The sequence below is a fragment of the Podarcis cretensis genome, assembly GCF_951804945.1.
Source record: "Podarcis cretensis genome assembly, chromosome: 15".
Taxonomy (NCBI): domain Eukaryota; kingdom Metazoa; phylum Chordata; class Lepidosauria; order Squamata; family Lacertidae; genus Podarcis; species Podarcis cretensis.
The window spans coordinates 9,232,841-9,259,081 of NC_137185.1; the positions used below are offsets into that span (position 1 = coordinate 9,232,841).

The 26,241-nt window shown below is 48.3% G+C and overlaps 1 protein-coding gene across 3 annotated transcripts in view; it reads right to left on the reverse strand.

Annotated features, from left to right (window-relative positions):
* Positions 1–26,241, reverse strand: part of CLUH (clustered mitochondria homolog) — a 75,535-nt gene that overhangs the window by 13,081 nt on the left and 36,213 nt on the right. For all 3 annotated transcript variants that reach the window (XM_079955373.1, XM_079955372.1, XM_079955374.1), the window contains exons 3-16: positions 24,239–24,410; positions 22,042–22,185; positions 20,075–20,202; positions 18,356–18,510; positions 16,775–16,900; positions 14,566–14,713; positions 13,189–13,281; positions 10,125–10,819; positions 7,858–8,099; positions 6,189–6,293; positions 3,751–3,851; positions 3,323–3,475; positions 2,953–3,015; positions 316–560 (exon numbers count right to left, since the gene is read on the reverse strand). In XM_079955373.1, the coding sequence (XP_079811499.1) occupies positions 316–560; positions 2,953–3,015; positions 3,323–3,475; positions 3,751–3,851; positions 6,189–6,293; positions 7,858–8,099; positions 10,125–10,819; positions 13,189–13,281; positions 14,566–14,713; positions 16,775–16,900; positions 18,356–18,510; positions 20,075–20,202; positions 22,042–22,185; positions 24,239–24,410 (2,570 nt within the window). The remainder of the gene's footprint in view (positions 1–315; positions 561–2,952; positions 3,016–3,322; positions 3,476–3,750; positions 3,852–6,188; positions 6,294–7,857; positions 8,100–10,124; positions 10,820–13,188; positions 13,282–14,565; positions 14,714–16,774; positions 16,901–18,355; positions 18,511–20,074; positions 20,203–22,041; positions 22,186–24,238; positions 24,411–26,241) is intronic.

Consider the following 26,241-nt stretch of genomic DNA (forward strand, 5'->3'; position numbering starts at 1 on the left):
TTCAAACTAGGACTTCAGAGGGCAGACATTTCCAGATTTACCTGGGCATGTTGGGGTTTGAACCTGGGACCTTTCCACACATGACACAGGTGCTTTAACCCTGAGCTACAACCCTACCCCCCTAAGCTCTGCACTGCCCAAGTCTCATCCTGCTGCCAGTCAAAGTGGAGAGCACAGGGCAAGATGGAGACATAATCTGATGGTCTCTGGAGTCCAATATTGTGTGGAAGACAGTGGATCCCTCGCCATGGACCGATAGCAATCCTTACACACAACAGCTGTGAGTTTCCTAGGTTTTCTTTTTAAAAGACGTACCATTCCAAGCCGAAGTCAAAATAACTCTTGGCTTCCGAACAAATGTTCTTCCACAATTCTTGAGGGCTCATGGTGGCCCAGGCAGTATTGTCAGAGGCCCCCAAATTCCGATTTTTCCTCCTCTTGTTCTTTTTCTTGGAGACCAGCTCATCGGCCGGGAGATGGGCCACGGGGTTTGGAAAAGAGCTGAGGAAGCAGTTGAGGAAATGGCTGATGGCAGCTGATAAGCCCGACAGCTCCACTCCCTGTGGGAGGGAAAGAGGAGACCATTAGCGCGCTAAATGTTAGTGAAGTCAAATAATGCAAACGGAGTCCGGGGAGAAAAGTCCTTACTGAGCAAACCCAACGCAAGCAGTGTGTGATTTGAGGAGAACGGAACAGAGAGCTTCCGTTTTCCTTCCTTCAGGCCTTCTACATAGCAGGGAGACATTCAACCAAACATACAGAGGAAAACTCCCTCAGGACTACCCAGCTAGTCATCTGTTCATTTAAAGATGTGTAAAAACTGCACTTTCATAAAAAACATCGCACGGTGGTATGTCAACTAAAAAAACAGTATCACAATAAAAAACCTTAAACCACATAAGAAAGAGCTGGTTGGCAAAGAATCTCAGGTTTGAAAGGACTGCCCAAATAACACGTTTTTTATGAGATGTCTTAAAACGAGCAGGGACGGCTCCTGCCCAACTTCTATTGGCAAGGAGTTCCACAGAGCTGGACCTACCATGCTAAAGTCTCATCCCCTGGTGAAGGCCAGACGAACCTCAGGGATAAGTGGGAGCAGCAAAAGTTCCCCCTCAGAAGGCCTTGGCAATTGAGGAGGAGGAATCAAGCAGTCCTGAAGGTACTTTCCATCTCTGAGGGCCTTCTGGCAGTTCCCTCACTGCAAGAAGTGAAGTTACACGGAACCAGGTGCAGGGCCTTCTCGGTAGTGGCACCCTCCCATCAGATGTCAAGGAGACAACTATACCATGTTGAGAAGACATCTGAAGGCAGCCCTGTATTAGGAAGTTTTTAATGTCTGATGTTTTACAGTGAAACCTCGGTTGCCGCACGCAATTCGTTCCGGAAGCTCGTTTGGCTTCCAAAATGTTTGACGACCGAAGCGTGGCTTCTGATTGGCTGCAAGAGCCTCCTGCACTCAAGCAGAAGCTGCGTCGGAGGTTTGGCTTCTGAAAAACGTTAAAAAACCAGAGCATTTACATTCGGTTCGGGAGCCGAAATGTTCTACAACGGAGGCGTTCGGGAGCCAAGGTTTGACTATTATTTTTTTATAAATGCTGGAAGCCTCCCAGAGTGGGTGGGGCAACCCAGTCAGATGGGCATGATACAAATAATAAAATTACTATTATTAATTCCTACTACTACTACTTTGTGTCCAGGTCATTTGGGGCTTTGTGAATTAACAGAAGGAGCTTGAACCTGGGATGGCAGTACAGTGGTACCTTGGGTTAAGTACTTAATTCGTTCCGGAGGTCTGTTCTTAACCTGAAACTGTTCTTAACCTGAAGCACCACTTTAGCTAACGGAGCCTCCTGCTGCTGCCGCGCCACCGGAGCACGATTTCTGTTCTCATCCTGAAGCAAAGTTCTTAACCTGAAGCACTATTTCTGGGTTGTTGTTGTTTAGTCGTGTCCGACTCTTCGTGACCCCCATGGACCAGAGCACACCAGGCCATTTCTGGGTTAGCGGGGTCTGTAACCTGAAGCGTATGTAACCTGAAGCGTATGTAACCCGAGGTACCACTGTAAATCCATAACGAAACCTTTGAGAATGATTAGTTGCATCTTCTGCACCGGATTTGCCCAAAAAGTGAATGAAATGAAACAAAGACTGAACTGGATTTTGGGGGGGCAGGGAGCTAATATGCTGTGGGCGCCCCTCCCCAGCCGAGGCATCCGGAATTCCAGAAGCCCCATGTGGGATTCCGCACATACACACACACACACACACACACACACACACACACACACACACACAACTGTGGAAGGCAGCTGGGAGACCCAACTAGTATGCAAAGCATTTTGGAGGAGTCATTGCTCTGGAAACAAACCCAAGCAGATTGCTGCATGCGCTGAAAAAGCATTTTTTTTGGGGGGGGGGTAGAGAAAGAGGAACCCTGTGCAAGCCCCCCTCCCAGCTTTTCAGGGATCCGGGAACACCAGGCCTACATTAACTGTGCCGCAGGTCTGACGCAAGTCCACACAAACACTTGCCATCTCCCGTCCTTGTTAAAAACCTTTCCTGCTGAGCGCGGAAGACAAAAACACAAGCTCAGCCATGAAGGAATAGTTTTTGAATCACTCTCTCTCTCTCTCACACACACCACACCACACACAGACAAGTTGCCACTGGTTCTCCCTCAACCACACAGGCCTGCACTTATTTTAGGCCTTAATGAGATTGTGCTTCCAGTTGCTAGGCAACCTGTGCAAGAAGCCTAAGGAGGAAATGGCTTCTCTCTTGATCTGGGAAGACCGGGACTGGGCGGGGGGGGGGGGGAGGCAGAGAGAGAGAGAGAGGGAGAGAGAGAGAGAGAGAGAGAGAGAGAGAGAGAGTGAGTGAGTGACAGGCAACCCTTGCGCAGGAGAGGGCATGTAAGGGAAGGTGTTCGGGGTTGCATAATCCGATTTGTACCTGAAGGTATGTCTTGAAGATGTGCTTGGCTGACCGGGTGATCAGTTCTGTGATTCCAATTTTCTGTTCCAAGGAAACAAATTGGGGGGACAAAAGAACAAACAGGTCAAGCAGGAGACAAGAAACACATTGAACCGCCGACCTTCTGATCGGCAAGCCCAAGAGGCTCAGTGGTTTAGACCACAGCGCCATAGCATGTACCCAGAAAATCCCAGACGTATGGCAGCCCTAATATATGCGAGCTTTTTTTTTATCCGAGCTGGATCTCTGCCAGGGCAAATAATCCTCAAGAAACAACATCATTTATTTATTTATTTTTACGTGGCAATTAGAAGTTGGGGGGGAAAGCAAAGAAACTTTTGAGGCTTACATAGATGTGATCTAGCTGAGCCCGGCCAGGGGTCTTGGTGATAAATTCCACCACTCTGCCCAGGTAGCGCATGTTGATGCCTCGCTGGTGCATGGCTTCGGCCAAGGTGGCGCCGTCCATCGGGAGCATGGTGTGGTCAAGGCAGTCTTTCACCTGCCAAGGAAGAAGAAAACACACAAACACAGCAGAACTTAGCAAGCCTGGCTTTTCTGCCTTGCATGTAGAAGGTTCAATCCACAATGACATCTCCAGACAGAAATGGGAGAGTCTTCTGGTCTTAAGCTCCTGCCAGTCCGTGCGGACAATACTGAGCTAGATTGACGGAGGGTCTAGGGCTCAGTATAAGGCTGTTTGCTATGCCGTTCCTATGGAAAGACTGCTCCCCACTCTCTTCTCTCCCCCCTTCCTCCTGGCGCAAATTCACTCACCAAGCCTGGAATTTGATAGGACACAAGAAAAGCAGCCGCGTCCTTTAGCAACCGCTTCTGATCCTGAATCTGCTCTTTGCTGGACTCTGGAAAGCGGACCCCTATGAAAACAGGAAAGGAAGATCAGCCAGCTGGGAAAGGAAGCTGGAAGATCAGCCAGCTGGGAAGAGGGCCCCATATATATATATATATATATATATATATATATATATATTAATTATACACACACACACACACACACACACACATATATATATATATGCATGTGTATGTACACACACACACACTACCTGTGTGTAATTTAAATTAAGTTTAAATTTAAAAATACTAAAAAGAGGGTGGGTGTCTGGGGAGGAAAAAAAAGGTTTTGGCAATCCCACCCACCACTGGCTAGATGGGAGTTTGGGTTTTGTGTGCTATCCCTGGAATGCAACTGTTGTGTTAAGCTGAGAGTTGCCTTTATGGCATATATTTCTGTTAGCAAGATTTCTGCTCAACCCTGCTGGGGGGAGGGGGGAATACACACCTCTCAGAACTGGCCAAAGCTGCCTCCCCTTCAATGTTACCCTGGGGAGGGATGGTTAGCTAGGAGCTTTCCTGCAGCAGGTCAGAGAGTGGCCTGCATTCACACATTGCACTAAACCATAGATTAGAATGCACGATACGGAAATCATGGGGCTCACAGCAGGGCCTCCCCCCATTTGCCCAGGAGTAAGATAGGACCAGGGATGCAGGTGGTGCTGTGGGTTAAACCACAGAGCCTAGGACTTGCCGATCAGAAGGTCAGCGGTTCGAATCCCTGCGATGGGGTGAGCTCCCGTATTGCTCGGTCCCTGCTCCTGCCAACCTAGCAGTTCAAAAGCACGTCAAAGTGCAAGTAGATAAATAGGTACCGCTCCGGCGGGAAGGTAAACGGTGTTTCCATGCACTGCTCTGGTTGGCCAGAAGCGGCTTAGTCATGCTGGCCACATGACCCGGAAGCTGTACGTCGGCTCCCTCGGCCAGTAAAGCCAGATGAGCGCCACAACCCCAGAGTCGGCAATGACTGGACCTAATGGTCAGGGGTCCCTTTACCTTTAAGATAGGACGAGTATGGTGTAGTGGTTAGAGGACTGATGTAGGACCTGGGAGACCAGGCCATGAAGCTCAGTAGGAGACCTTGGGCCAGTCACTCACTCTCAGCCTAAGCTACTTCACCGTTAGGATAAAAATGAGGGGGAGGGGAGGGGAGGGGAGGGGGAAGTATGCAGGCCACTTTGAGCTCCTCGGAGGAATGGAATGGAATGGAATGAATGAATGAATACAAACCTTCCACATGGTCAGAACCCGTCAATTCAACCAGACAGATTGATTAACATGGTTTCAAGCAATTACAGAATTTTAGAGTTGGAAAGGACCCTGAGGATCATCTAAGACAGTGGTGGCCAAACTGCAAGGCAGGTATATGCAGCCGCCCCACAGGGGGATCGAACCTGCAACCTTGGTGTTACCAGCACCACGCTCTAACAAACTGAGCACGTCAGTTTGCTTGTACGCCATCTTCTCTTGGTTTAACGATGGTCAAAGTAATGGGCTGTACTTCAATGTTAGTTCCACTTAGAACAGATCCACTGAAAATAATGGGCACGACTAACTTGCGGTCCATTTATTTCAAGGGACCGACCTACTCTGAATATAAACTTAAGTTTACCACAACCCAATGTAAACCAGTTTGGACAAAAATGGGCTCAGCTATCTATGGTTTGTGCCAGCAGAAGTAGATGCTTCTGAGCTTCTCCTAGCAATTGCACAGGAAGCATGTGTTGGCCCCAGGGCTTGTTGCGGATCCTATACAATGGTGCCTCGCAAGACGAAATTAATCCGTTCTGCGAGTCTCTACGTCTAGCGGTTTTTTCGTCTTGCAAAGCAAGCCCATTGACGGCTTAGCGGATTAGCGCTATTAGCGGCTTTTAGCGGCTTATCGGATCAGCTGATAAGCAGCTCAGCGGCTTAGCAAAAGGGGGGAAAAAGGAAAAAAACCCCGCAGGAACTCGCAAGACATTTTCGTCTTGCGAAGCAAGCCCATAGGGAAATTCGTTTTGCGAAGCACCTCCAAAACGGAAAACCCTTTCGTCTTGCGGGGCACCACTGTACTGTGATTTATTTACTGATTATAGCATTTGCACCCCACCTTTCCTTCAAGGAGCTCAAGAGGGCGTATGTGGTTCTTCCCTCCTGTTTCTTGCAGCTTAGGAGCTGCTTTGATCATCGCTGACAAGAAAGGCAGGATCAAGATGCACTGGGGTAAATACAGAACTGGAGATGCTGGGTGGATTAAAAGCTGAGAGCTTCTGTGTGCAGAAAGAAAACACTCAAACGTCTAAACTCAAAAGGGCCAAACACTTGGAAGGGGTTACGTGCTGCAAAGGACTCCAAGCGCACCTGAAGCGCCTTCTTACCTGGCGAAAAAATATCCGGGTTAAACCGGATATCGAAGGACGTGTTGCTGATGGAACCGACAGCTTTGCAAGCATTTTGGATCACTTCCCGGCTTTTGGGGTCCACTGGGTAAAGGAGACAAAATAGATTGCAGAGCAAATGTGGGGGACCTTTTCCACTTCATAGAATCATAGAACTGGGGAGCTGAAAGGGACCCCAAGAGTCATCTGGTCCAACCCCCTGGAATCTTTTTGCCCAACGTGGGGCTCGAACAAACGACCCTGAGATGAATAAGAGCTCTACCGACTGAGTCTACCGCATCCTTATTGGGATCGGCCTTCATGGACCAAATTTGACAGGTGGGAGGGGCTGCTGACCTGTCAACCCCAGGACATCACAAAGCAGCTGCTAAAATGAAGACTACCCCCCCCTCCATTTTAAGCAGAGCTTTAAAATTTCCTTATTGAGTCAGGAAGGGCTTTGCATGGAAAGTTGCTGACCTGAGCAGGATTTAAGCTCTGGCTCAGCAGATGGTGTGATTTTATCATTTGAACCACCCTGAAACCTGCAGGTATAGGGTGATATACAATACAGTGGTGTCTTGGTTCTCAAATGCCTTGGTACTCAAACAGCTTGGAACCCAAACACTGCAAACCCGGAAGTAAGTGTTCCGGTTTGCAAACTTTTTTCGGAACCCAACGTGCTCCGATTTGAGTGCCACACTTCCGTTTTGAGTGTTACGTTGAAGTCTGTCTGTTTTTGCTATTTATTTTGCGTTTCTGTTTTTGCGGCTCTTTTTGTTTGTTTTTGTGACTGTGTGGAACCCAGTTCAGCTACTGATTGATTGTGTGACTGCAGTACATTGTTTGGATCAATGGTCTCGTTAGAGAGTAAAATTCATGTTAAATTGCTGTTTTAGGGGTTGTTTTTAAAAGTCTGGAACGGATTAATCCATTTTGCATTACTTTGTATGGAAAAGTGCGCCTTGGTTTTGGAACGGACTTCCGGAACGGATTAAGTTTAAGAACCAAGGTACCACTGTAAAATAAAGGAGGAGGAGGATAAGTGATGGCAGCTGATGAGCGCTGAGTAAATGTCACACAAAGCCTAATGCAAAATTTAACCCCACCCATCAGATGATGTCACAAGTGGGAGTGGGCAAAGGTCAGCTGACAGGCTGGAGGTTCCTGACCCCCAACTATAAAGGTGGACGAAGTGTGACCTTCCAGGTTCAACTGGAAAAACCAAAAGCCTGCCAATTTCACAATGTCCTTATACAAATCTGTGCTTGGGAATTTTTGTGTCCAGTTCTGGTGCCACTCACCTCTTCCCAACTCAAAGCTGTAGAGCTGGAAAAGGACAAGCAAAGGTTGATGTACTTCCCCAGAAGGAGATGAGGGAGATTTGGGCTATCAAGGGTCTTATGTAACCGAGGGAACTTATTGCTATCAAATTACTTTGTACCAGCCTTTAAAAAGGCAAGCAAGCACATGCATGGAGAAAGACCTGTGCACAGCTACGAGGTCCAACAGCCAAATGGATCCTACAGGTTCAGACACAGTCTACCTCAGATCCAGCATAAAAACCCCATTCTTATGAATGGAAGGGCTTCTTCATGCACAGGAAAGGGGGTCTCCCTCTTTTTGGGGGTGGCAGCAGTGTTCCCAGTGGGAGAGCGCACCAAGTTACCTGCTCCATCGTCCGACGCAATCGTCTCCGTGAGCTCTTTCACCTGGTCCAGCCCTGCGACGCTGTCCTCCATCTTGCCGTCCTCCGAGGGGCGCTTCTCCTCGCCATCCTCCACCCCGTTCTCGGGAAAGGAGGAGGGGGAGGTGGGGCTCCCGCCGTTCTCCAGAGGGGAGGGGGCCTCCTGCTTGATCGCCTTCTGCTGCATCAGCTGCAGCGCAGCCAATTTCATGAACATGAGATACCTATCGAGGAGAGGGAGGAAGAGAGAAGGGATGAAGCAGCCCAACGCAAAAGGGGTTGCAAGAAGACACATACTTCTAGCACAACCTTATCTCCAAGGAGTTTAAGGTGGGGTGCAGGGGTTTCCCCCTCCCTCACTGTATCCTCACAACCCCCCTGCAAAGTAGGCAAGGCTGAGAAGCAGCCACTGGCCCCTCCAAGGTTACCTAGTGAGCTTCACGGTCAAGTGGGAACTTGAACCCTGGTCTCCCAGGTCCTAGTCTGGCACTGTATCACAGTGGCTCCCTTGTTGGTTTGGAGCAATGGCTACACACAGCCCTCAAAGCCTCCATCACGAGGGCTAGAAACTTGGGGTCTCTGTTTGTGAGGATGTAGGATTTTGGGAGCCACAGTTGATTTGGAAAATGCCCTCGGAAACTTACAACAAAACATTAAAAACGTAAAGGGGCCCCTGACCATTAGGTCCAGTTGTGGCTGACTCTGGGGTTGCGGTGCTCATTTCGCTTTATTGGCCGAGGGAGCCGGCGTACAGCTTCCGGGTCATGTGGCCAGCATGACTAAGCCGCTTCTGGCGAACCAGAGCAGTGCACGGAAATGCCATTTACCTTCCCGCTGGAGTGGTACCTATTTATCTACTTGCAGTTTGACATGCTTTTGAACTGCTAGGTTGGCAGGAGCAGGGACCGGGCAATGGGAGCTCACCCTGTCATGGGGATGCGAACCGCTGACCTTCTGATCAGCAAGTCCTAGGCTCTGTGGTTTAACCTACAGTGCCACCCCTGTCCCAACAAAACATTATGCAGCTCTAAAACCAATGGGAGGTTGGACTGGGCATGTTTGGGCCCAAGTGTCTGCCGTTGTTATTTTTTCACGCTGCAAAAAATACCTGAAGAGATTCCCCCGCTGCTCAACTGCCGATGGACTAAAATTTGGTTTACTCAGCGGGTGGATGCTAGAAAATGAAGTATGTTCGATATGTAATTTTCAAACTCAAAAATTTACTTGACAATACTGAAAGGTATCTTAACTGCACAGCCTCCCCTTCTATAACATAACACTTAAGAAAACAATTGAAGGCGCTGAATTTTTTTTCACATCCTGTGTCTGTTCCACAGACGATTTCAGCAGACACCTCATATCATAAGCACAGCAGTTAATGCGTTTCCAAGCACAATTCAAAGTGCTGGTGCTGGGCTTTAAAGTCCTAAACGGCCTCGGCCCAGTATACCTGAAGGAGCGTCTCCACCCCCACCATTCGGGCTGGACACTGAGGTCCAATGCCAAGAGCCTTCTGGCAGTTCCCTCACTGTGAGAAGTGAGGTTACAGGGAACCAGGCAGAGGGCCTTCTCGGTGGTGGCGCCCGCCCTGTGGAGTACCCTCCAATTATATGCCAAGGAGATAAACATACAACTTTCCAAAGACATCTGAAGGCAGCCCTGCATTGGGAAGGTTTAAATGTTTGACGTTGGCTGTGCTTTTATTATGTTGGAAGCTGCCCAGAGTGGCTGGGGAAACCCAGTCAGATGGTGGGGTATAAGTAGTAGTAGTAGTAATAGTAGTAGTAGTAGTAGTAATGCCTGGGGGCTCCCACTCTGCTCTAGCTTACCCCCCTCCCCAGCCTGCTCCAGATCAAACTCAATTGCTTTTCCCTGCCTGAACTCTCATAGCCCTTGCATGGTTGAAATGCAACTTATTGTACCAAGTCAAAAATCAACACCATTGCTCCGCCCTCACCTGCCTCTGGCCCCGCCCCTATTGACATGTGGCCCCTGGAAGGTTGCCCAAGAAGGAATGTGGCCCTTGGGCCGATGAGGTCATTTACTATACCCCCTGTCCCCGGACAGAAACCTAGTGCAGCGATGCAAAAAGCCTGAATAGCTTAGTTGGCGAGAGCGTGGCGCTGATCACACCAAGGTTGCAGGTTCGAGCCTGGCTTTGCTGGGAGGGGGGGTTGGACTAGATGATCCTCAGGATCCCTTCCCACTCCATGAATTCTCTATAAATTCTGGGCAGTGGTGAGGGTTACCTGTGCTCGACGAAGGCGTCCACCAGCTCTTGCCGCAGGCAGCAGAGCTTGTGGCGGTGCTGTTTGGGGAAGCCCATTTTCTGGCATTCCTCGGGCATCTCCTCCCCGTCGACGGGCAGGAAGTTCAGGTCGGGAGGGAAGGTGCGGAGCAGGTCGAGGATGTAGTGGCGCCCGTCGTTGCCAATGATCCCCTTGCACTCTACAGACGAGCAGAGCTCCACCTCCTCGCCTTTGTCATTCAGGACCGCGTGCTTCTGGATCTTCAGGGGCCGGCTGGTCTTCTCCAGCAGCTCCAGGTACTTGGGGTGAGAGACCACCGTCTTGCCGAAGTCGATGGAGCCGTAGATGACGCTCTGCTCCTGCTCCCGCTCCAAGATGCCGGGGATGATGGACTGGGCCGTCACCCGGTAGCCCCGGTAGTCCACCACCACCGTGCCCAGGGTGTAGAGCCCTTCCACGTCCACCGCATTGTACGTCCGGACCCCGTTGAGGTCATTGGTGGGGGCCACGTAGGCGGCCACGTCCCCGCCAAAGTCTTTGTAGTGGTCGCGGACGTCGAAGCCCAGGCTGAAGAAGATGTTGTTCCAGATGAACATCTGCATCTTGGTCTCCTCGCTGGGGTTGATGGCCATCACGTTGCCGTCAATGACCGCCATCGCGCCTCTTGTCGCCGCGGCAGTGAAGTCGCTGTGGACCTGCGAGGCAGAGAGGCAAAGTCATGGGAGATGGTCGGCCGCAGGGAGAGACGGCGCTTGCCGGTCTCAGAACAGCAGATGACAGGAGCGAGCCATCAGTAAATATAATGTTAATATAATTATTTTCTATTTCTCATTGGGTTTTTTTAATACATTGTTTTTAACTCTACATTTAATAGTATGCTTTAAGTATTGCATTGTGTTTTATGTGCTCCATTTTCTTCTTGTCTTCTCTACTGGTAATTGACCAAAATTAATATATATACAGCTCTATCTTCATTCTAATCTAGTCATTACATACATATACATATGGTTTTATTTGTAGATGTGTGAGTGTGTTTTTCTTTTTCTTTCCTTTTTTGTGTTTTGTCTTTCTTTCTTGTTTGTATAATTTTATTTTGGATTCAATGTTTGTAAATTTTGTTGTAATTTTGCACTAAAAATAAAATTTAAAAAATATTTAAATAACAATAATGAAATTTATATATATATATATATATATATATATATATATATACACACACACACACACACACACACACACACACACACACACAGCTACAGCCGTACCTTGGATCCCAAACGCCCTAGAACTCGGATGTTTTGGCTCCTGAACGCCACAAACCCGGAAGTGATTGTTCTGGTTTGCAAACGTTATTTTGGAATGCGAATGTCCGAGCTTCCTGCAGCCAATCAGAAGCTGAGATTTGGTTTTTGAACGTTTTGGAAGTCGAACGGCCTTCTGGAACGGGTTCCATTCAACTTCCAAGGTACGACTGCTACATTAGTAAATCCTAACAGAATCCGCATGGGAGGGTCAGGCCTAATGAGCACAGCAACTCATCTCCGGCAGGCCTTGCCTTACGAAGCAGTTGCTGAGATCGAAGGTCCTCGCAGCTGCCTAAGTCTCCTCCTCTCTACGGTCTTCCCCAAGCAATCCGAGACTACGCCTGCATGAAGCTAACTTCTCCGCCCTCTTCATGCCTCTCCTGGTCCTGGGAGACCAGGAAGGAGGGGAGCTTGTTGCAGTAGGAGGAGACGACACCCTGGCTTCTTCACCAGTCTGACTCATCTCCAACTCTTGACCTCCAGACTGCTGGAGTCATTGTCCCACCACCAATCCCCTGGGCTCTGAGCCTTCTCCCCCTGCAGGTTCCCCAGCTAGTTCCTCCCACCATTCCTCTGCGTCCAACTAGTCCATGACATCAGACCTGTTTGGGAAGCAACTCAATGGCATAAATTAAACAGACACCACTCAAAACACACAATAAATATTTAAAAAAACCAAATAAGCTGCAGCCATTGCTAGTCCTACTCAGAGCAGGTTCACTGAAAAGAATTTAGTTATTTTATTTATATCCCACTTCTCTCCCAGTGCAGAACCCAAAGTGGCTCAGAGCATAAATTACAACGTATTTGGCCAGCTGGTGACCAAATGTCTGCTGGAACGAAAATGCATTTGCCTGCTGGTGAAAGGAAAGCAAGGAGAGGGACCAGCCTGGCCTCCAGCGGAAGGGAGTTCAAACTATCTGGGAGCAGCCACCGAGAAGGCCTTCTCTCGTGAAGGTGGCAGGACTGAGGGAATCTCCAAACTCAGACAATCTCCAAACTCAGGCAGGCTTAGACGTGTCCTTCAGAGAGCCAAGGCCCAAGATCCACAGGGCTTTGTAGGTGCTAATCAGCATAATCCACCCTGTTCAGTTATCACTCTCATTTCTCAGCAGCAGACAGGATTATTCCTGGCTGAACTTTCTTTATAAGGCAGTAGAAACGGAGTCTTTGGACGCACTGAGTGGAAGACTAAGAGTCATGGGGGTGGCAAGAGGGAGAGAGAATCCCACAGCGCTTTGTTTCTTTTGGGTTGTTAGTTTGCCAACGTTCATACAGCTTTGTGAATTTCATCACTTTTCTTGTGGTTGTGCTGTTTTGCCCATTCTTTTTACAGTTGTTTTGTTAATAGAGTTTTAATTTGTTCCAACTGATTTGTTAGTTATTTTACATGATTTATGTTGATATGGCGCTATTGTCATTTATTGTATGTAAGCCGCTTTGTGGTTTGTGTGAGTAAAAAGTGGCACAGAAACAGAATGAGTGAATGAAATTATGTTTTGAGGAGGTTTGAAGCTGTGCTGTGTGTCTTCCCCAACACACCTCCTCGGCAACTCTGAACAAATCCATATCCGTTTTATCTGTTACCCACCTATCCCTCCTTCATTCATACATCACAGGGCATCCTGTTCCAACCTCCCTTTTCCAATTACTGAGCAGCAAACTGAAAACTGAAGCTGGGCTGAGGCTTTGGCTGCATAATGAGGACTAGAATCTTGATAGTCCTCTCTGGGCTGCCTCTCTGCAGGGCTCGAGGTTACCTTAAAGATTGCGCGTTCCCTCAGCAGCCTCTCTGGCAGATTTTTGCGTGGCAGTTCCCTGGTTGTTTGCAACTCTTCATTCCAATCTCTGGTCTGAAAGGAAGGTTGGGGAAGAAAAGATAACAGACATCACATGAAATCACAACTTTAGCCTGGGAAAGAGAGAGAGAGATGCAAAACTTTCAGGGATGTTGCCCTCTCTAGATCAGATGAGAAAGGGATTAAGAGGCCCCATATATCTTTGCCCAGCAACTACACTGCTGCCGAGTACCACCACATGCCCCATAGAGGTACACAGTATGTACTAGAAATTGGGCTTTTAGTGATGCAGCTTCAGACCCCTGGAAACAGTTACCAGCTCAAGTTAGGCAAGGGCCCGGTGTCCTGCTATTTAGGTGGCTACTGAACAAATTATTGTTTAAGAAGGTTTTCCTGAAATGTGACCCGGGCACTTAATGGAGTATTAACTGCATGGTTGCAGAAACTGTTGTATTGCTTTTAGATTATTAATTTGGTAAACTTTTGAATTTTATCTTATTTTATTATGCACTGTTTTGGTAGTTATTGGCTGTGAAGAGATTTCTAAAATGGAAAATAAATAAATAAATAAATAATATATGTACACAGAACCAGTTCAGGTTTAATTATCTTAACTATACATTTCTTCTGCCCTCAAGAAGACTAGAAATGGATGCTGAAGGGAAACATTCCCCCTCCCCCCGCCTCCAGGCATGGCAAGTGTGTGCTAGATATCAAAAAGTAAAAATCTGAAGTTTTTCTCCTTTTCTTTTCTCTAATTGTTATGTTAAAAAAAGCTTGATATTTCTTCTTTGTTCTGTCAAGGTTTAATTTTTTTAAAAGTAGTAAGACAGCCAAGGGTGGTATAATGGTTAATGTGTCAAATTATCATCATCATCATCATCATCATCCATTAAATTTATATACCGCCCTTCATCAAAAGATCTCAGTACAGTTGACAGAATAAAATACAAATTAAAACACAGGTAAATAATTAACCAAAACAAGAATACCCACTTCTCACAGAAGCATTTAAAAGGCTGTAGGGTATGAATAAGCCAAAGGCCTGGTTGAAGAGGAACGTTTCTGCCTGGCGCCTAAAAATATATAATTTACATATTCCATAAACGGGGAGCCACTGCAGAGAAGGCCCCGTTCTTGTGTTGCCACCCTCTGGGCCTCTCGAGGAGGAGGCACACAAAGAAGGGCTCAGATGATGACCTCAGGATCTGGGTCATTTCACAAGGAGAGAGGTGGTCCTTGAGGAATGCACAGACTGCAGAGAGACCCCAAGGGCAAGTTTCAGCCGAGAGCCAAGGCGAAGAGCAGCCCCCTGCCCCCAAGCCAAGCCATCTCTACCTGTCCTGGGATGTGCTCTTCGTAGCCCAGCCTTGAGGTGTAAGCATCTTCCGCCCTCACACAGTCCATGGCGTGCTCAGCCAGAGGGGCTGTCCAGCTGTAGACTTGGAAAGGGGTAGATATCCTCTCCAGCGGGTGTCTCTGGACCCTGGGGGGTTGGAGTCAAACAATGCGCAGAAGTTGTCACGCTCCATTCTCCTGCAAAGTGCCCCCATCTTTTCGCCACCCCACTGAAGACCATGAGACTGATCAAACTCAAATGAAGAGTCTTAGGGGCCAAGCTCTGGAACAAAGGCCACCTTCTCCGCCTTCCAGTCAAGCCTCTTCATCTGAACTGTTCCCTCTCCTGTTTTCTAATTTAAGTCACTGCTTTCCGTATGCTGCCTGGCTTTAACTGCCTTTAATGCATCTCTCGTCGTTCGATGTAATGGGGTGGAAAACCAGAAACCCTCCCTGTACTTATCTGCCCGTTTGCCAAGGAAACCATAAATACATGGTGTCCCCAACTAATATGAGTTAAGAAAATGTCCCAGAGTGAGGGATTTTTAGGCTAGGATAACATCACGAAAGAGTGGTGCTGTGGGTTAAACCACAGAGCCTAGGACTTGCCGATCAGAAGGTCGGTGGTTTGAATCCCCGCGACGGGGTGAGCTCCCGTTGCTCGGTCCCTGCTCCTGCCAACCTAGCAGTTCAAAAGCACATCAAAGTGCAAGTAAATAAATAGGTACCACTCTAGCGGGAAGGTAAATGGTGTTTCCGTGCGCTGCTCTGGTTTGCCAGAAGCGGCTTAGTCATGCTGGCCACATGACCCGGAAGCTGTACGCCGGCTCCCTCAGCCAATAAAGTGAGATGAGCACCGCAACCCCAGAGTCGGCCACGGCTGGACCTAATGGTCAGGGGTCCCTTTACCTTTATCTGCCCGTTTGCCATGGAAACCATAAATGCATGGTGTCACCAACTAATAAGAATTAAGAAAATATCCCAAAGTGAGGGATTTTTAGGCTAGTATAACATCACAAAGAATCGCTCAAACTTGAGGCAATATGCCTTTCAAGATAAGTGTCTTATGCAGTGTTTTGCAGAGAGTGAGCTGAAGGATGTTGGTTAGTGAAAGCTGAACCAAAAGTATCCTGTGTACCCTTTTGGACATTTTACTTGCTGAGGAAGAACATTGAAGCAGTCGGTTATCCTGGACCATTAGGTCCAGTCATGGCCGACTCTGGGTTTGCGGTGCTCATCTCGTTTTACTGGCCGAAGGAGCCAGCATACAGCTTCCGGGTCATGTGGCCCGCATGAATAAGCCGCTTCTGTCGAACCAGAGCAGCGCACGGAAACACCTTTTACCTTCCTGCCAGAGTGGTACCTATTTATCTACTTGCACTTTGACGTGCTTTCGAACTGCTAGGTTGGCAGGAGCAGGGACCGAGCGACGGGAGCTCACCCCATCGCGGAGATTCGAACCGCCAACCTTTTGATCAGCAAGTCCTAGGCTCTGTGGTTTAACTCACAGCGCCACCCGCATCCCAAAATTAAATGTAGGCAGGTGCTTTAAGCCGAGTTAGGCCACTGGGTCCACCTAGCTCAAGGCTGTCTACACTGGCATACAGTAGCTCTTCAGGGTTCCCGACAAGAAGACTGTCCCAAGTCTTACCTGCAGATGCTGGGGACTGAACCTGGGTCCACTCACATGCAAAGGAGATGCTCTACCTACTGAGCTAGGGGAGGGGGTTGGACTAGATGACCCTGGGTTCTCTTCCAACTCTACAATTCTATGACTGTGCTAGATGGACCTTGGTGCCCTCCACATTTTCAAGCTCATCTTTCCAACCACCTCAAAAGGCTAGAAATTTGAGGTTTGTATTTGGAGGAGCAGGAAACAAGATTGATTTTATTTCATTTATTAAATTTGTCTATCGCCCTTCATCTGAAGATCTCAGGGAGGTTCACAGAATAAAACCACAAAGTGCATAATAAGAACAAAACAAACCAATACAATGTCATCATTCTGGACCAGGGTTTCCCCAAACTTGGGTCGCCAGGTTTTTTTGGGAACTACAATTCCCATCATCCCCGACAACTGATCCTGCTAGCTAGGGATGATGGGAGTTGTAGTCAAAAACAACAACACCACACCAGCTAGAGACCTACGTTTGGGATAAAGTTTGTTCTAGACAAGAGCTTGGGGTGGAGAGAGAGAGAGGAAGGTTACCGTTTCTTCTGCAGAGAAGCGAAGTTTCTTTTGAAGGCTGGGCTGATCTGGTTCAGAAGCTCGACCAGGGAATGGCTGAGGAAACTGGGGTTGGCAGGCTTAGGGCTGAAGTTGTAGGCCGTGGACCTGAAAAGAGAAGCCACAGGAAGAATATTTTGGTCAAAGAACATCGCAAGGAACAGCCTTTCAAATAATCCACAATTTCCCCCCAGTCTGTGATAAAGTTTTCTTTCCTCTTGGTTCCTTTATTGCTCCCGTATGGTCTGCGATTTCGGCATCAGCCGTTAGCTTAGTCTGCCACCACTCCTTGGTTGGTACTGAAAATCTTTCCATTTCTGAGCATAAATAATCCTGCCTGCAGTCGTGGCATAACTAACTCCTGATTTTATATGTACCTTATATGTTTTACAAATAGATACCGCATTTTTCGCTCTGTTAGACGCACCGGACGATAAGACGCACCTAGTTTTTAGGGGAGGAAAACAAGAAAGGAAGGCAAAGCATTCCGAGCTAAGAGGGAGCACTCCTCCATCTTCGCTCAGGAGGCTGTGCGGGGATACTCCTGAAGCCAGGAGAGCAAGCGGGATCGGTGCGCACCTACTGGCCGCATGCTCTTTAAAGGGAGTGCGTCTCTTGGGGGCTCTCTCTCTTCCCCCACCTCCTGCAAAAGCCAGGGATAGCCCCACGAAGCCTCTGCAGGGCACTGGGATGAAGGCCCCCCGCTCCCCTGAGGAAGGCTTCACACAGCTAAGCCAGAAGCTAGAACAGCCAGCGGGATCGCAGCGCAGCGATCCCACTGGCTGTCCTGGCTTCTTCTTTAGCCACACACAGCCTCCCCCGAACAAGGGGAGCCTTCATCCCCTGCCCGGGAGAAGCTGCGCACGGCTAAGGCTCCCCCAAGAACCGCGTTCCCTTTAAAGAGTGTGCGGAGTGTGTGTGCAACTCTTTTTTTTTTTTTAAATAATTTTTATTAATTTTTCCAACATAAATTTATACAAAATTTAACATCCAATTATCACCAACTGCTTTTTTTGGACTTCCATCAGCATGTCTGACAATTCTCCGTATTATCACTTTTTTCCACATTTCTCAATTTAATATTGCACTATATCATTATTTGCCTTATCATATTATTTAAGCAATATTTCTACCAATTATTCTCACAAAGCTTCTTGAAAACTTACAAACATTAACTGTTCATCACATATATTTTTAATATATTCTGTGAATTTATTCCAGTCCTCTGTGAATCTCTGGTCTCGTCGGTTCCGAATCCTCCCTGTTAACTTATCCAGTTCTGCGTATTCCATCAGTGTGTGTGCAACTCTTAGGGGCTTTTCCCTGAGGAGGGATAAGGGCTGCCCTTCTCCCTCCTCGGGGAAAAGCCCCCAAGAGCCGCACACACGCTCTGCACACTCTTTAAAGGGAGCGCTGTCAGAGCCTCCTGCCTGCATTCGCTCCATAAGACGCACACACATTTCCCCTTACTTTTTAGGAGGGGAAAAGTGCGTCTTATGGAGCGAAAAATACGGTAAATGGTTTTTTGTTTTTTTTTTAAATCAAGCCTGTCTAGCCACTTACTGATTGAGGTAAAAGCCACGGGTGGAGGCCGTGATGCTCACATGGCGATCTTCCATCGTGATGACATACAGGTACATGAGGTCTCCGTGCATCTTGCGGTTTCCGGGAGGAGGATTCCAGCCACTCATGGTCAATACTTTTAGGCACTGTAGAGGCTTTGGGGAGAGAGAGGGATGGAGTGGGAAAAGAAAGGTGTGTGTGTGTGGAAAGCTAGCTTCTCAGGGAACAGGTGACCCTAGAACATCTGTCTCCCAGCACACTAGTTTTGAATTTCGGTGGTACCTCGTTTTGAGTCCAACTCGTTGAACGTCCGTGGCAAACCCAGAAGTACCGGAACGGGTTACTTCCGGGTTTGCTGCTTGCGCATGCGCAGAAGCGCTAAATCGCACTTTGTGCATGCACAGAAGCGCAAACTGTTCCGCGTGCATGCATGCACAGAGCGGCACTTTGTCATGCGTCCTTTCTGTCTAGCGTCCGGGGCTCTGGAACAGATCCCGGTCGCAAAACAAGGTACGACTGTCCTGTTATATACGCTAGTGGCCAAAATTGTGGAAACCTTTTGGGGGAAAAGTGTTATTTCTGAGATCTGATGGCTCATAACACCACTTCTTTTTGCAGTAATACCATAAAATTACTGTATTTTTCGCTCTATAGGATGCACCCGACCATAGGACGCACCTTATTTTAGAGGGGGAGAACAAGAGGGAAAAAAATCCCCTCCTCTCTGCTCAGCGCCCCTTCAGTGAAGTGGCAGGAGAAACGGAGCCCCTTCCATTTCTCCTCCCGCTTGGCTGAAGAGGCGCTGTGCAGCTCTCCCTCTTTGCTGAAGCCAGGAGAGTCTTGCTCTCCCGGCTTCAGCAAAAGGAACCCGAAGCCTTCGGAGCACAGTGCGAGTTCCTGCTGCACTCCAAAGGCTTCAGGCGGCTATCCAGGCTTCAGCAAAGGTAACGTAAAGCCTCCGGAGCGCGGAGGGAGCGCTCCCTCTGCGCTTCGGAGGCTTCGCGTTGCTATCGCTGAAGCCAAGGAGCCTGCATTCGCTCCATAGGACACACACACATTTCCCCTTTTTTTATTTGGAGGGGGAAAAGTGTGTCCTATAGAGCGAAAAATACGGTATGTATCAATGGAAAGAGAATTCAATGAAGAATGTAATGCAACAAAGTTTGTTCAATTATCTGTATTCTATCAAAGGTTATAGCCAGAAAAAGGAAGCACAATTGCTCAGGTCGATATGCAGCAGCTTTCCTAGATTTGAATGTAGCCAATGAGCATGAGTGTGTAGAGAGCCAATCAGGTGCCATTGGCAATGATTCAACCCGGGGGTTGGACTAGATCAGTGTTTCCCAACCTTGTGCCTCCAGCTGTTTTTGGACTACAATTCCCATCATCCCTTGCCACTGGTCTTGCTAGTCAGGGATGATGGGAGTTGTAGTTCAAAAACAGCTGGAGGCACAAGGTTGGGAAACACTGGACTAGATGACTCTCAGGGTCCCCTTCCTATGATACACTGAAATGGGCCACAACCCCCCAGGGTTTCAGCCAGGGAGTCCTTCTAGCTGGGGACAGAACCTGGGACCAAACAGATGCCCTGCCCCCGAGCTATGATCACCTGGGGGGGGGGATGAGGGGGCAGGCAGGTGGATGTCCTGCCTTTGGGAAGGCGCTGGCCCAGGTGGGGCAAGCCTGGTGCTTCCCCCTGCTCAGTTCTTAGTTCTCTACCTTCCAGTCTCTGTTCTGAGGCTGAAGGGGGCAGAGGGGCCGCTCTTTACTCCCTGGCAGGATATGTTCAGGAGGGGTACAATCAATCTGCTCCAATTCTGCGCCTTTCTTCTTCCTCTTGCCGCTGTCTGGAACAAAGCAGAGGGGAACAGGAGAGCAGTCAGCACGATCAAGAGGCAGGGGAGAAGCAAAATCGTCACCTTCTTTTTTGCACTGGGGCTGGGTGTGGGGAGAAAGGACCACAAGGTCTAGAGTAGGCATAGGCAAACTCGGCCCTCCAGATGTTTTGGGACTACAACTCCCATCATCCCTAGCTAACAGGACCAGTGGTCAGGGATGATGGGAGTTGTAGTCCCAAAACATCTGGAGGGCCGAGTTTGCCTATGCCTGGCCTAGAGACTTGCTTCATGATACAAGCTCATTCTCGGGACCCTGAATTAAAACACCCAATGCTTACTCCTAAGACAGGCTTCCTCAGACTCGGCCCTCCAGATGTTTTGAGACTACAGTTCCCATCACCTCTGACCACTGGGTCCTGTTAGCTAGGGATCATGGGAGTTGTAGGCCAAAAACATCTGGAGAGCCAAGTTTGAGGAAGCCAGTCCTAAGAGGTGGGAAATTACCCCTTGCCTTTGGCCATGCCTGCTGGGAGTTGTAGTTCAGCAAGAACCAGAGGGCCAAATGTTCCCTGCCACCTGCATTAGTTCCAAGAGGTGGGAAAGCTGCAGTTCTCCAGAAGATATTGGACTACATCATCCAGTGCTGTCTGGGTTGATGCATTCTGGGAGTCTAGCAGCATCCTAAGGTTACCAATTCTCAGTCCTTGTCCCGAAACTTGAGTTACACCCCTTCAGACGACAGCTCACATGCCAGAATGCGCTTCCTTAAGAAACAAAAGCTTTCCTTCTATATTTGTTGCAGTCAAACCAACAATTCATGCTTTGCCAGATAGGCACCTGAAGGGGAAGGGGCTGAGGCTCACAGAGCTTTCCTGTAAACTTGCTAGAGGGAACTCCATGAGGTCACTTCCCCTTTGCATCTCGACAGGAACAGCATGCTAACTATAGATGCTCCTCCCTTTCTGGGTGCAAACTCTTTCCAACTATGTCTGCAGCGTGAGAACACCTGTAACTCTGAGCTCCAGCTCAGACTCAATTTTTAAGCTAGACTTCTGTATGTCTTAGTAAATCCATTACACATTTTAAGCCTGCCTGCACCAAGCTGCTGTAATCTTGATATTCTTCAAGACCTATACTGAGTAAATGTTATATTTTAAGGGGTGAAGGGAGGGGGGTAATGCCAGGAAAATCCAGTTTGCCTTAAAACATCCAGGATTACCAATACAGTGGTACCTCGGGTTACATATGCTTCAGGTTACAGACTCCGCTAACCCAGAAATAGTACCTCGGGTTAAGAACTTTGCTTCAGGATGAGAACAGAAATCGGGCTCCGGCGGCGCGGTGGCAGCAGGAGGCCCCTTTAGCTAAAGTGGTGCTTCACGTTAAGAACCGTTTCAGGTTAAGAACAGACTTCCAGAACAAATTAAGTACTTAACCTGAGGTACCACTGTATACCAAAAAGCTAAAACTAGCCTATCCAAACTTGCCTTTAAGCTGCAAAGGGATGGAACTCTGCTGAACTCACTAAAGTGAGGAAGGAAGCATAATATCTAATAAATGCATATTCTCCTAGCATCTAATCAAATCCCAACACAATCCCCCCTTGGTCCGACAGGGTTTCTCAATCGTGGGTCTCCAGCTGTTGTTTTTTTTGGACTACAAATCCCATCATCCCTAACTAGCAGGACCGGTGGTCAGGGATGATGGGACTTGTAGTCCAAAAACAGCTGGAGACCCACGATCGCGAAACCCTGACCTTGCTTAACAGGCCAGGGGAACACAAAGCAAAGCATAGCCTCCCGAAACAGAAGCAACAGGGAAACCGCGATCCCACTATCTCTCTCGTACCTCCAAGGTCCCCTTCGGTGAAGACGGTGAGGAACGACAGGGAGTTGCAGTCGACGCCGTTGAAAGCGTCCGAGGGGTCGAGGCTCTTCAGGAGGTCTCGGATGTGGCGGACGTGTATTCTAGCTTCTCGGACTGTGTAGGGTTCTGGGAAGGTTTGGGGGTTGCAAGGAAAGAAGGAGAAGGGTTGAAAAAGAAAAAAGGGTTGAGGAGCATGCCGGGTTTCATATGGAGTCCCGTGTCCAGTTCTGGGGGCTGCACTTTCTGAAGAACCCGAGGGATGCTTGGCTGACCTGGTGAGCTTGATGGCTACATGGGGGTCGTGAAGGCAGGTTTCTACAGCCCTAGTCCAGCAATGTTAAACTCAAGCCGCCCCCCCAACCCCCACATGATGTTCTGTTCCAGCCCTCATGAGCCCCAACCAGAAGAACCAATGGCCATGGGTATCTTACTTATGGCTGGAACTTTTGCTGGTTGAATAGCGTTGGGTAGGACCCGGGTTCAAGACCTCCCCCAGTCTTCAAGCTAACTCTGGGTGACCTTGGGGGCCCATGACTGTCTCTAACCATTCTGTCCTAGGTATGCACTTAGGAGAAAAATATTATGTTTGAAAAGAGGCCTTTGAGTAGGCTTCCTTTTTAGGATTTCTCCTCTGTGGGCAGTGACTTCACAGCTAATCCTGGCTCCTTTTCCATGAATGAGTATTCCACAGATGGGCCAAGGGAGGTACAAGGCAGCGCTTGAAGGAACAGTCTTTATATCAGGGTGGGCAACTATGAGACATTGGGCCAAATCTGGCCCGTAGTGTATTCAGTCCTTGGCTATCTCTGCTGCATTTCCACATTTCTCCCTGCCCAGCATAGTAGCCAAGCAGGTTGCCTAAGGAGGAACAGCTCAGTGTGTGCAAATGGCTGGGTCAAGGTCTGCTGCATGGCTGTGCAGTGCTTAGCTTTTATTAAAAAAAAAATATTTTCCAGTTTAAAGATATTTTAACAATACAAATCCAATGTTACAATTAACAGAAATAGTTCGACTTCCTCTCTTTTGAGGTTCCCTTATATTATTTAAAATTCTGTCACTGCATTTTCTTCATTATTCCAGTTATTAGTTCATCCTTGATTTCTCCTTGAATTTCATTCTGTTTGGTTTAAGTTAACCCTGCTAATTAACTTATATATGTGTGTGCAATAACCTTTTGAAGAATCCACAGTTTCCCCCCAGTCTCTGTGCAATGCTTAGTGGCTAGCGATTTAGCTTTCTTTCCTCCAGATAAAGTGAGCTGGACCTTACAACTGATAAAACTTTATCGGGCACTATTAGGTCCACGAAAGGGAGCTCTTATCTGGGCATGTGGGTGTGTAAATGGGTGTGGGACAGTGGTGCATGAATTGAGAGCGAGTAGGGATGAAGAGGCAAACCTAGACAGCATCTTAAAAAGCAAAGACATCACCTTGCCAACAAAGGTCCGTATAGTTAAAGCTATGGTTTTCCCAGTAGTGATGTATGGAAGTGAGAGCTGGACCATAAAGAAGGTTGATCGCCCAAGAATTGATGCTTTTGAATTATGGTGCTGGAGGAGACTCTTGAGAGTCCCATGGACTGCAAGAAGATCAAACGCATCCATTCTTAAGGAAATCAGCCCTGAGTGCTCACTGGAAGGACAGATCCTGAAGCTGAGGCTCCAATACTTTGGCCACCTCATGAGAAGAGAAGACTCCCTGGAAAAGACCCTGATGCTGGGAAAGATGGAAGGCACAAGGAGAAGGGGACGACAGAGGACGAGATGGTTGGACAGTGTACTCGAAGCTACAAACATGAGTTTGGCCAAACTGCAGGAGGCAGTGGAAGACAGGAGTGCCTGGCGTGCTCTGGTCCATGGGGTCACGAAGAGGCGGACACAACTAAACGACTAAACAACAACAACAAGGGATGGAGAGACTCTGGGTATGTTGTAAACCACCCTGGGATCTTTGAATGAAGGGTGGAATACAAATTTGATTAATTAATAATAATAATAGCCTCATGTTGTGAGGATACTAATGGGCAGGGGTCCAATGGCAACAGCATCAGTCGCTGTGAGTCTTATTCCAAAAGCATCTGGGGTGCCACAATCTCCCTACCTGCAATTTATAGGTAGCCTCTTGTTTTAAGAACTTTCATGCCACTCATCTGAGGCTGCAAACGTTCTCCCAAGTTTTACCTTCAACTACTTTTAACACGGAGCCTTCTTGCAACCCTTCAATGGTTTTCAGCTCGGCAAAGTTGTCCAGGACGTTGCCGTCCAGCTGCAGGGAGAAGCACGTTCGGTGACAGGTGTCCTCGCGGTCCATCAGCACCTGATGGATTTCCTGGACCATCTCTTGGGGGGATACCTTGAAAGAGAAGCCAGGACACAGAGATTACATATACTTATTTTTTTTATAAAGGGAAGAACGGTATCAACTCAAACTGGCTTACAAAAAAGGTTCATCGCACATGAAACAAAAACAACAAACTTAGTTTGTACAAAACAAAAATGGGCTTTTAGTGTTGCAGTTCCAGCCCTCTGGAATCAGCTCCCAGTTGAAATTAGGTAGGTGTTGAGTGTCAGGACGTTTAGGCATCTACTGAAGACTTTTTTTTTTGCTTAGGGAGGTTTTCCGTGGAGGGGAAGGTCATTTATAAAATATTTTAAAAGTTAAAAGGGAAGAAGAGTTTTGTTTTTCTTCCTTAAAGAAAGAACTCCATAGCTTTTGAACTAGCAGTGAGATGACCCTGTCTCATTTCCCCCTCTTGCCCAGCACTTTCAGGCAGAGACCTGCTCCCATCACCTACTTCCTAAAGTTTATTGTTTTGGTCCTGGAGGTGTCAGAGAACCTGGGACCGTCTGCATGCAAAGCAGGGGCTCTAACCACTGAGACAGGGGGTTGCTCCAGACACCCTTTACAGTGCATTCTGGATGGTTTGTGCTTATGGTCGCATCCAGGCAGTTATGCATGGATCGCTACCCATACCACTCTGTACCTGCAAACGTTTTGGTGCAGGCACACAGCTTCGTTCCCATTTGGTACATACCCCAGAGCTTTGTTTTGCCTTCTGGTTCCCACTTTTCCTGCACCACAGCACCCAAGTGCCCCTCTGTAAAACTGGGAGAGCATTGCAGAACCACTAACAAAATAGAATGATATGTGGATGGCCCAGTATAAACCCACCACCAATTATTGCACTACTGTTGCGTCAATGGCATGTTGCAAAACACACCCACGCACACACACAAAAACCACCCACCAAACTAAGGCCTGGGGCCCAATCCCTTCTAAATCCAGCCCACGGATGGTCCAGGAATCAGCATGTTTTTACATGAGTAGAATGTGTCCTTTTATTTAAAATGTGTCTCTGGGTTATTTGTGGGGCCTGCCTGATGTTTTAACTTGAGTAGAATGTGTCTTTTTATTTAAAATGCATCTCTGGGTTATTTGTGGGGCATAGGAATTCGTTCATTTCCCCCCCCCCAAAAAAAAAAATATAGTCCGGCCCCCCACATGCTCTGAGGGACAGTGGACTGGTCCCCTGATGAAAAAGTTTGCTGATCCCTGCACCAGTCCATAGCAACTCCACAGTCACCCCCCCCCAAATGGCAGGGGTCCTTATACTGCCTTCCTTCTTTAAGCTCCTGAATGCACAGTTTGACTCCAGTTTCCTGGGGTTCCACGGTACATCACTAAAGGTAAAGGTAAAGGTAAAGGTACCCCTGCCCATACGGGCCAGTCTTGACAGACTCTGGGGTTGTGCGCCCATCTCACTTAAGAGGCCAGGGGCCAGCGCTGTCCGGAGACACTTCCGGGTCACGTGGCCAGCGTGACATCGCTGCTCTGGCGAGCCAGAGTCGCACACGGAAACGCCGTTTACCTTCCCGCTGGTAAGCGGTCCCTATTTATCTACTTGCACCCGGAGGTGCTTTTGAACTGCTAGGTTGGCAGGCGCTGGGACCGAGCAGCGGGAGCGCACCCCGCCGCAGGGATTCGAACCGCCAACCTTTCGATCGGCAAGTCCTAGGCGCTGAGGCTTTAACCCACAGCGCCACCTGCATCCACTGGGAACAAAAAAAGACTGCGTACAAGAAAACAGTTTGCCTGCACCGCAGCCTGCTTTTTACACGTTTCGGCTGCGTGCGCCACGAGGCTGTGTATCAAGCCCTCCGCACGTTCCCCAGGGATGCTGGAA